Genomic DNA, 11,287 nt, shown 5'->3' with positions numbered 1-11,287 from the left:
ATAATTATTTAGAATCAAAAGTGAAAATGAAAATATACCATTTTACATCAGTTATTATCTTTATTTGTTTATTGAAGATCAGAAAAAAAATTAGACGCATTATCAATTTTACTACTTGGAAGGTTATGCTTCAATTGTTTTTGTTTCCCACCTTTCACGGGTTCTGTGACATTTAAGGTTTCAAAATATTGTACATTCCAAAATTTGATGTCATTATTGTGCGAGGAAGATGCAATTAGAGTACCATCCCTATTAACATCAAGTGTTTCAATAGAAAGATCATGTTGACCTACTACTCCAAGATTACGACGAGGGAACAAACTAGTAGCTCTGTAAATTAATACAACAAATACATGTATTAATTTGTTTTGTCATACAGAATACAGACCATACTATACTGTATGTAAGCTTAGATTACATCTCACCTTAACATTCCATCTTCTCCTCCTGTTATTACAACATTATCGGTAATTGGAATCATACAATTTATAGCCTTTTTAGTTAAGCTTGGAAATTCATCTGAATGAAGTCCAAATTCTCCCCAATTATATATATACATCTTTCCTTTACTTGTACCAACCAAAATTTTTGTTTCAGATTTAAATAAACCAAGGCATGTTAATTCTTCTTCATATTCCTCTGACTAGTAAAATAATTATATGTAAACAGATAATCAAATAATGTATAATACTTATTTATACATACTTGAACATGCATTTTCTTTCCTGGTATGTTGAATGTGGTAAGAGATCCATCTCCACTTGCACACACAAGATATTTTGCTTCTTCATTTGTTACTATAGCACTAACATAATCTTCCATCTTTTTAAATGAAAACACAGGTGTATTTTCTTTTTGTCTAAGATCCCATACTTGAAATATTTATATATAAGTATAATTATACATTAAAAACAAAACAAAAAATAGTATAAATGTCTCTTACATTTTACTACACCATCATCGTCTCCTGTTGCAAACATATTTTCTCCAATTATAGTCATTGTATATATTGGTTCTCTAAAAATTATAATTTATACAATAAATATATGACATATTTTATACAGAAGATGATTATATACATACGTATGTGCATTCTCGTATAATCTTGTTAATTTCTCAGTTTCTACATCAGTGAGCATTATACATAAATCTTTAGCAGTAGAAAATAATGTTTTACCACTTTCATTAAATTCTATATCACGACATGCTTTAAGATGTAGTTCTAAAGTTGATACAAGTTCTGTTTCTGTATTACTATACTTGTATCTAACGTGTGAAAAATATGTTTATTAAATTATTGTATATTATTTAAGATTAATTTTTAAGAGCAATAATTATAAAATTTACAAGTGTACATCTCCTACAATATTAGCTACAGCAATCATGTCTGAATTAGGATGGAAACATGTGTCTACAACATGATCTTCTGTTATAATTGGTGGAGGATGGTTTGAATTTGTATTTCTTGCCCTGATTATTGCTTTTACAACTTCATCCTCTTCTTCATCCTCATTTAATAAATTAGATTCCATATCATTACCTTCAACAATAATAGTAGATGTAGGTTTAATGTTTATACAAACAAATTAATATATGTATTGATGTACAAAACTTACCTGTATAACTACATGTTTGATTATTATTTGAAACAGAATTTTCTTCATTATTTTCACTTTCAGAGTCATCGCTACTACTCAAGTTATCATCTTCTGAGAGACTTTGCATACTACTATCACTGTCATTATCATCATAACTATTATTACTTTCATCACTGTCTAGGGTAGAGTCATCTGTAATTATATATTAAGATATTTGCAGCTAAATGTTTGAAATTGTATAAATGATATAACATAAATTAAACATCATTTTCAGTACAATATAATATAACAAATCTATTACCTATTAAGTTTTCTTTATATAAATGCATCATTGAATAAAAATATAAAATATTTCTTGACTTCTAACCTTACTTTATCAGAACATTAGAACCTAATATTTATAAACTCCATCGTGATAAAATTACCATACCGTGTGAAATTGATGAGAGTTAAATTCCCTATCGATAGAGTCTTGTGGAGTCTTCTATATATAGGTCCTCCGTACCCTACTCTACCCACGCTCGTAGTTGCAGACGTCATCAAGATGCTATATTGGTATTGTATATATTGCATTTTGTAGAATGTCTTGTTAAAATCAAAAAAGTTTCATAGAATATCACGGAAATATATGTACACAAATATGGTACATGTACATAGAATGTATAATATTGTACTTTTTATCTGTTTATTCGTCGGAAGTATTAATGGTTTCGTGATAAATTCCGAAACTACCTCAGAAGAAAATTTTATCATTCCTCACTATACACACTATGATGAACTCAAACAGTTGTTCAGTTCATTGGTTGAATCATATCCTAATTTGGCAAAAGTGTCTTCTATTGGAAAGTCTGTGGAAGGTAGAGATTTATTAGTTTTTGAAATTTCTGAAAATGTTAGAGAACGAAAATTGTGTGAACCAATGGTGAAATATGTTGCTAACATGCATGGCGATGAAGCTGTTGGTAGAGAATTGTTAATTTATCTTGCTCAATACTTGCTTCATAATTATGGAAGAGATGAAAGAATTACAAAATTAGTTAATAACACTGATATTTTTCTTATGCCATCAATGAATCCTGATGGTTTTGAAAAATCAGAGGTAATATCTTCATTCTTCCTTGCTTATCTTATCATTTAAGATCACTTTGAATGTGTATATTTATTTAATAACATATGTTTTTAGGAAGGAAAATGTGAATCAAAAAAAGATTTTTCAGGACGCGAAAATGCAAATCATGTTGATTTAAATAGAGATTTTCCAGATCAGTTTAATCTGAGAACTAATCATCTTCAAAAAAGTGGAAGCATATTAGATGGGCGTCAAAATGAAACAATAGCTATGATGACGTGGATTGCTACAGAACCATTTGTATTATCAGGAAATCTTCATGGAGGTGCTGTTGTGGCTAGTTATCCTTATGATTCTGGGTAAGAAAAAGTAATACTTCTGCGCTTTAAGTATATAAATTTGATATATCATGTTTAATGAGTTTGTTCCCTTTAGAATTTCATCTCCTTGTTGTATTGAAAGTAAAAGTCCGGATGATGAATTGTTCAAATATTTAGCTCATACATATGCTGATAATCATCCACAAATGCGAGCAGGTAATGCATGTCCTTCAGATGTTTTTCAGGGTGGTGTTACTAATGGAGCATATTGGTAAATATAAATATTTAAACTTTTTACTTCGTATAAATATTATTGGTAAAAAGATGTTATTAAAGTTTATTTGTTTCAGGTATGAAGTTATTGGAGGAATGCAAGATTTTAACTATGCTCGTTCTAACGCATTTGAAATAACATTTGAACTTAGTTGTTGTAAATATCCGAATGCTTCCACAATGCCAGAGCATTGGAGATTGAACAAAGAACCTCTTATAAAATATCTTGAGCAAGCACATATTGGAGTGAAAGGTGTTTAATTATTTGTTACCTGTATTTATTTATTACTAATTGTTACTAATTATTGTTACTTATAAGGTATAATAAACTGTATTTTAATTTTAGGTGTTGTAAGGGATATAGATGGTCAACCAATAGAAACAGCATCTATCATTGTAGATGGAATAAATCACAATATTTATACCACACATCGCGGAGAATATTGGCGTTTGTTGCTTCCTGGAACCTATCGTATTCATGCAGAAGCATGGGGGTGAGCATACAGAGATATATAATATCTATTTCAAACATATTTTATATGATAGATAATTACGTCTGGTTTTATAAAATATACTTCTTTATCATTTTAGATATCAACCGAGTGAACCAATAAATGTTACTGTAGATTTAGATAAACCAATCATACTTAATTTTACTTTAAAACAGGACACCTATAATGATCAAGGTAACCAAGATACAGATTTTCATTACATGCTACTCAATATTTTGCGTTCTTTACACTAATTCCATTTTAAAATAATATCCATTATTAAATATGATTATATAAAAGTATTATTTTTTTTTTTTTCGAAATTTTTATTTATATTTTTATTTATTATTTCAATATGATTATTTATTTTATCATTTTATTTTCATTTTACAGCATTCATATAATATCTCGACACCATATTATTTAATACTGATATATCTATAAATTTTATTATAGTTTATTTTATTACTGATATGAACAAACATAAAAACTCACACAAGGTATGGAGAAAAATATATCAAAATTTGTTATTTGTAAGAAAACAATCAACTTCGAAAATTATTAGCTCACGAGATAATCATTCATTTTAAACACAAAACATAAACCTTAGAAAAGCATCAGTTTTTGAATTTTTGTTTATTATTTTCATTTTTTGTTTGTTTGTTATTTGTTGAATATTTTATCATTTACATACAAAATTAATTTTAATTTTGTTTAAAAAAAGCATAAATTTGACAAAAGTATGTTATTAATTATTGGTTATAACATATTTAATATACAACTTTTTGTTAACGGTATGCTTGAACATTTGGTAAATGCGTATTAAAATTATATATACGCCAAAAAAATATTGTTACGTACTGAACATATCTATATATAGAGTATAACAGATAACATGATTTATTTTTCATATCAATGCTCTCTTTTAAGTTATCAAACATTTAAAAGAACAAATGAATACAGTGAGTATTTTTTAAAGAAACAAACAAAAGGATATATACTTTAATATATTTTGAAAATGTTTAGATTAGATCTGTTTTTTTAAAGATTCGTACTAAATTAAGTGATTTAAATTTCATAAAAAAATTCTATTTTGAAAGAATTAGAATTTGTTATTTAATTTATTTTTGGTAGTTTATATAAAGAAACATAAATATATGAGGTATATGAAAAATGTATGAACAATATATTGAGACTGCTTAGTACCATACATACAATTGTTTATTTTGTAATTGTATTAATGTTCGTAAAAAGAAAAAATGTAATGAAATAAGTTACAGTTATATTTGTAATTTGATGTATAGTATATCTAAATTAAATGTATATCTGAAACTAAAAATAAAGTATCGTATTTGCTTTAAACAGTGAGTTAGTTTTCTTAAATGTTCTCCAGCCTTTTCCTGTAATTATTTATCCATTAATGTACCAATATAAAATATTATTTTAATTTTTTTTTACTGTCATTTTGTTTTCTCTATACCTTGTGTCTCTATACCATATATCTAGAATTTTATATTCCATATTTTTTATCATTCAGTTAGTTTCAATTTGTTTTATTTATAGAATTAATAAATTTAAGAATATCTGTTTGTAATATGGTTTCTTCATAATGTTTTACTTATGTATACACAGGAAACTTAAATGGAAGTGAAATTGAAGAAATTATAAGACCTATAGATAAATACGGATTTTTCCAAGATACAAAATTTGAACATCATAATTATGTAGCGATGGAAAAATATTTAAAGGACTTGCATTCAAATTATCCAAATATAACAAGGCTTTATAGAATAGGGGAGTCTGTTAAAGGACGCCAATTGTATGTCATGGAAATAACAGAAAATCCTGGAAAGCACAATCAAAATAAACCAGAAGTAAAGTACATTGGCAATATGCACGGAAATGAAGTAGTTGGAAGAGAAATTTTACTACTGTTACTTAAATATCTTTGTGAAAACTTTGGAAGCGATGATAGAGTTACGAAAATATTAAAAAATGTTAGATTGCATATCCTACCAAGCATGAATCCAGATGGCTATGAAATTTCTAAAGGGGGTATATATGGAACCCGGGGAAGAGCAAATGCTAAAGGTGTTGATCTTAACAGAAACTTTCCTGATCAATATGAAACAAATGATGTATGAATTTTAACTTTTTTAATATGTTTAAAAAGCATTTTAATTATCAATTTTAATATAATTTATATTTCTCTAAATTACAGTACAACAAAGAGCAAGAACCTGAAACAAAAGCAGTAATGGATTGGATTGCACGTATTCCATTTGTACTCTCTGCTAACTTTCATGGAGGAGCATTAGTAGCAAATTATCCGTACGATAATGAACCACAGTATGCATCTGATGCTGAAAATCTAAGTCCAGATGATAAAGTTTTCAAAGCGTTAGCATTGGCATACTCAAATGCTCATCCTCTTATGCATCTTGGAGAACCATGTCCTCCACTTCCGAACGAACGATTAAATTTTCAAAATGTCTTAGAGAAGAGTTTTCCAAATGGTATAACTAATGGAGCTGCATGGTATTCTGTTAGCGGAGGCATGCAAGATTATAATTATGTACATAGTAACGATTTTGAAATCACTGTAGAAGTAGGTTGTACAAAATTCCCAAATGCAACTGAACTACCAAAATATTGGTTGCAAAACAGAGAACCTCTTCTACGTCTTATTGAAATGGTATTTATATTTATATACATATTAATAATAATAATGTAACATGTTATTAAGATAACTATTATTCCTTTAATTTATAGTCTCGTAAAGGTATACATGGTGTAGTACGTTCTTCTATTGGTAGTCCTATACCACATGCTAAAATATCTGTGGAAGGAATTAAACACGACATTTATGCAGCTGATGGTGGAGATTATTGGCGTCTGTTGGTTCCAGGAAAATATAATGTAACAGCTAGTGCAGTAGGATATGAAGCTCAAACACAAAGCATAACAGTACCAGATACTGCTGATATTGGAGAAGAACGAACCGTGGATTTTACGCTAATGAGGGATGATCCTCAACATTGGTATAGTTATATACTTGATATTTATGATATAATCATCAGCGCAAGGGTTATTTTAATAAATTCTTATAAAAATTATAACTTCCAGAATAATAACATTTGTGTCATTGAATATTAAAAAGGATCACATTTCGTTTTGTGAAGAAATTTAAAAGCTCCTCAGAACATTAAGTAAATATTTCAGTATGTCACAAAATATACATTGAATATAATAGAGTAGTATATCACATTACTTTATTAGAAGAGAATATGACTGTTAAAATGATTTTAATTGAATATTTTATTGTTTTAATTATTTTGCTATTATTTTAAACTATATAGTGTTGTTTATTAACAATTTTTTTTTTAATATTATATGTGATAGACCATTTTACAATTTTTTATTGTCTACAATTGAAATTAGTAATGCATACATGTTTGATTCTTAAATAAATTATGTATATTAACAAATACATGAATTCTGATTTTAGGTCTTCTGCGTATGATTTTCGATTAATAGCAAATTTACAAAATGTTTATTTGAAAAACACTGAATTAAGTGCTAGGCTTAGTCAATTAGAAAGTCATCAACCCAACGTTGCAGAATTTCAAGCTGGAGAATCATTAGTTAGCATGGCTATTCATTCTCTAAAAATTACACATAATGTAAGTATATTATCGAAAAAATGCATGGTTCAATGCATATATTTATACATATTTAACAATATCATTTATGTAAAGATGGGTGGACCAGAAGAGAACAAGTTTCATATTGGTTTAATTGGAGGACTATTTGCTTCTCAACCAGTGGGTAGAGAAATGTTATTACGTTTAGCAACTCATATTCTTATGGGAAATCAAATTGGAGATCCTCCAATACAAAGGATATTAAATAATTCTGTTTTACATTTTATTCCTGGTGTTGATCCTGGTTTTGATAATATATTAAATATTCAAGAGTGCAATCCTATTGTGTATGATGAAGTAGGAACAAGATTATTACAAAAGGATAATACTAATCCTGACAGATTGAATATAGTTGCTAGTGCATTTAAAACAATGTTATCTAATGAAAAATATGATGTAATAATTATATTAGGAAGTGGTACGCTTAAAATCAGGTAATAAAAATGCAGACTATTAATATTCTACGTATTATATACAGTACCTATAATAATAATTGGAATCTTTCGTATTTTTATTTTAGTTATACAGATAATAATTTAAATGTGTATAAAATTCTTGCTAAAAATTATGAACAATCAGTACATAAAGGAACGTGTAGTTTTCTTAATAACGACGTCAAAGAAGTACAAAACTATATTCAAAAGGAATATAATATACCTGTAGTAAGTAGTGTGTGATTCATTATTTTATAAAAATATATTGGTCGAACAATTAGCACACTACGTATTGTTATATTTGTGTACTATTTTCAGATAAGTATCAATTTGTCTTGCTGCAAGTATCCACCTGCAGAGTCTATTCCAACTATTTGGCGTGAAAACTTACTACCCTTGATGCAACTTATTCGTAGTCTTACAACCGGCATTCGTGCAATGGTAACAGATATAAATAACGTTCCTCTGAGAAATGCTGTCATTAAAGTTGGAACGCAAAGTTATCATGTTTCAAAGAATATGGCTTATTTCAAAATTCTTCTTCTTCCCGGTGAATATTTATTAAGGATCTCTTGTGAAGATTATATTGAACAATCAATAAAAGTTCACGTAAATAATGAGAATATATTTGATACTCACGTTAAAATGATAAAACATCGAACGAAGGAAATAGAACTTCAAAAATATGATGAAGACCGAAAACCAAATATCGTAAACCAAGTGTTAACTGATTTGAATAATAAGTATTCACAATTATCAACTTTACATACAATAAGTAAAACAGAAGAAGGCATTCGAATAATGTGTTTAGAAATTGGAATTGAAAATAATTATAAACGGATTGGACGGCCATCAATAGCTTTTGTTGCCGGTATTTCAAATGGTGCACCTGTAACTTCCCAGCTTTTATTACACTTTGCAACCTATTTATTGGAACATTATGGGAAAGATACTAGAATTACAAATTACTTGGACAAATTTACAATATTCATTGCACCAGATTTAACTCAAAATACAAATCACAGTCAATCTTGTTCTCCATTTATTATAAATGATTTACAATTTCCTATTGATAATACATTAACTCCGAATGCAAATGTAATAATTAATTGGTTTAAACAAATTAACACTGCATTAGCAATAAATTTTAATATTGGATCACAACATATTGAAATTCCATTTGCGAGTAAATATGGAAAAATACATGGAGAAATATATCAAACTGATGACGATGATGTATTGCAAGATATAGCATTATCATATACAAAATACAATATTCATATGACCTCGACAAATTCAAAGTGCAATCATGATCTACGCATAAATACTAATGGTATTATTCATGGTGGCATGGGTATCAGTGGAAAAAGAAAAGATTCATTAATGGATTATCTTTATCTAAATACAAGCACACTCATGATAGATGCGTATGTAACTTGTTGCAATACAGATGATGCAAAAAATATATGGGAGAACAACAAAGCTAGCCTGTTAGCAATGGTAGAAAAACTTAACGAAGGGGTAAAAGGATACGTTCTAAATAAAAATAATGAGCCCATTGAAAATGCTATTTTATCGTACAACAAATCAATACATCATGTAAGAAATGGATTAAATGGTGCTTATTGGTTATTACTTCAACCTGGTACACATGTTATAAGTGCTAGTGCACCAGGATACATTCAACAAAATAAGATATTCATCACGCCAGATGTACACGACATTTCGTACTTAATTTTTAAATTAGGATATAATGACAAATTTATGGGAATGCCCAGAATCGTTTTTATTATTCTTATAAGTAAGATGTTCAATAGATTTATATATTATGATTAAATTATAGTGCATCGCTAATAGATCATTTTTAATTTTATATATTCTTGCAGGTACTATATGTTTGGGAATTATTACATGTATTGTGTTCATTTGGGCAAATTGTCGGTCTTCCAAAAATGTAGAAACAAAAAATTGGAATGGATATGCATTTAGCTTACTTAGAGATGGTACAAGCTTTTTTGATGATGATGAAAAAGAAATTGAAATATTTAGAAGACCAACAAATGGTTGGTGTTATTAAAATTAATGACAATTCATTTAGTTTCTCGTAACGTACTTTAGTGCTTTTACTAATTAATATGATTTTAGGATATATGCCAACTACTGAAGTCACAAAACCATATTTTGATGATGATAACATATCAAGTTCTGATGAAGCTAGTGATTTAGAATTTATTAAACCAAGTAAAGAGTGGAATGAGGAGGCAGCTAAAGAAAACAGATAATACACTTGCTAAGTGATAATTTTAATATTATTTTTTTAATTATACACAGAATATAAAATTTAAGAAAACAATTGGCTGCCATAGTTAATTACATTTCTATATCATATTAAGAATTTTTTGTAGATATCTATGATTTAGAATTTGTTCTTTATAAATTGGATATTTGAAACATATCTTTTTATAGTATTAAGTATACATATAGATATATGTATAACATTTGGATACGTATTAAACTAATCATAAATGATTTTATTAATTTTTAAATATACATATATAGTATAGGGCTCTATTCATATCATTAATAAAACATATTTGTTGCAATAGTAACTTATCATATGCTTTATGGAAAAGCATGAATAAAAGATTGTATACCGCAGTTCACCAGAGTACATAACTGCGACGCGCAGGTTGGAAGATGGTGGGGGAACGCAGCGAGCTCTCTGCTAATCGCTTTCCACTTCGTTTGGAGTATCGCCAATCAGGTCGAAGATGCGCACTGGAGATGCGCGAAGAACGAAAACTGGTCTTTTCGCAGTTATGGACTCTGGTGAACTGCGGTATACATATATATGTATTAGGCTCGTATTCACAGTTGCGACTTATTTCTAAGCTGGCCTTAAGCATAGCTTAAGCCTTAAGGCAAAGAGGAGGTATAACAAGAGGCGACACTCCCGGCGGCACCTTTGATGTCGAGGTTTTGCTGTCCCTTTAAATGGGTAGTATGTATCCCCCTGTGGCTCGGGGGGCTTAGAATACGGCCATGGTATCCCCTGCCTGTCGTAAGAGGCGACTAAAAGGAGTCACACAGCATACACACATGTACACTGAGTTGCATTGAACTTGTCGCAGTGAAGTTGGCTACAAATTCACTAACACATTCAGGCAGCGTCGGTGAGTCAATGGCGAGATCGGTTCACCGACGCTGCGGCGTGAATGTGTTAGTGAAGTTGGCTACAAATCGGCTCACCAACGCTGCGTGAATGCGTTAGACGATGGGCGAGATCGACTCACCGACGCGGCGTGAATGTGTTAGTGAATGTGTAGCCAACTTCGCTGCGACAAGTTCAATGCAACTCAGTGTACACTCAGTCCCATCGAAGCTGTCACAGTGAAGTT

At 29.1% G+C, this 11,287-nt stretch overlaps 2 protein-coding genes across 4 annotated transcripts; one reads left to right on the top strand and one right to left on the bottom strand.

Annotated features, from left to right (window-relative positions):
• Nucleotides 1–40: 40 nt before the first annotated feature.
• On the bottom strand, nt 41–2,111 carry LOC114874740 (WD repeat-containing protein 55 homolog). 2 transcript variants are annotated; one of them, XM_029184317.2, is made up of 8 exons: nt 2,029–2,111; nt 1,617–1,790; nt 1,348–1,540; nt 1,084–1,266; nt 944–1,017; nt 706–872; nt 426–643; nt 41–330 (listed from the first exon to the last, which is right to left on the bottom strand). In XM_029184317.2, the coding sequence occupies exons 2-8, from the start codon at nt 1,723–1,725 to the stop codon at nt 69–71; spliced, it is 1,206 nt and encodes a 401-aa protein (XP_029040150.1). In that variant the 5' UTR covers nt 1,726–1,790; nt 2,029–2,111; the 3' UTR covers nt 41–68. The 2 variants fall into 2 exon arrangements, with proteins under 2 accessions (XP_029040150.1, XP_029040148.1); XM_029184315.2 differs by lacking the exon at nt 2,029–2,111 and adding an exon at nt 1,900–2,022.
• A 9-nt stretch (nt 2,112–2,120) lies between these two features.
• On the top strand, nt 2,121–10,418 carry LOC114874739 (carboxypeptidase D-like). 2 transcript variants are annotated; one of them, XM_029184314.2, is made up of 15 exons: nt 2,121–2,455; nt 2,782–3,026; nt 3,103–3,258; nt 3,338–3,513; nt 3,607–3,754; nt 3,852–3,946; nt 5,384–5,889; nt 5,973–6,446; nt 6,524–6,792; nt 7,260–7,434; nt 7,510–7,889; nt 7,976–8,117; nt 8,208–9,690; nt 9,776–9,952; nt 10,035–10,418. In XM_029184314.2, exons 1-15 carry the CDS (start codon nt 2,369–2,371, stop codon nt 10,169–10,171), a joined length of 4,650 nt encoding a protein of 1,549 aa, XP_029040147.2. In that variant the 5' UTR covers nt 2,121–2,368; the 3' UTR covers nt 10,172–10,418. The 2 variants fall into 2 exon arrangements, with proteins under 2 accessions (XP_029040147.2, XP_029040146.2); XM_029184313.2 differs by having other exon boundaries at nt 2,125–2,697.
• Nucleotides 10,419–11,287: the final 869 nt, after the last annotated feature.

The sequence above is a fragment of the Osmia bicornis genome, chromosome 4 (genome assembly GCF_907164935.1).
Source record: "Osmia bicornis bicornis chromosome 4, iOsmBic2.1, whole genome shotgun sequence".
Taxonomy (NCBI): Eukaryota; Metazoa; Arthropoda; class Insecta; order Hymenoptera; family Megachilidae; genus Osmia; species Osmia bicornis.
The sequence above is the reverse complement of the archived record's forward strand: the minus strand, read 5'-3'. Positions and strand labels throughout refer to the sequence as shown.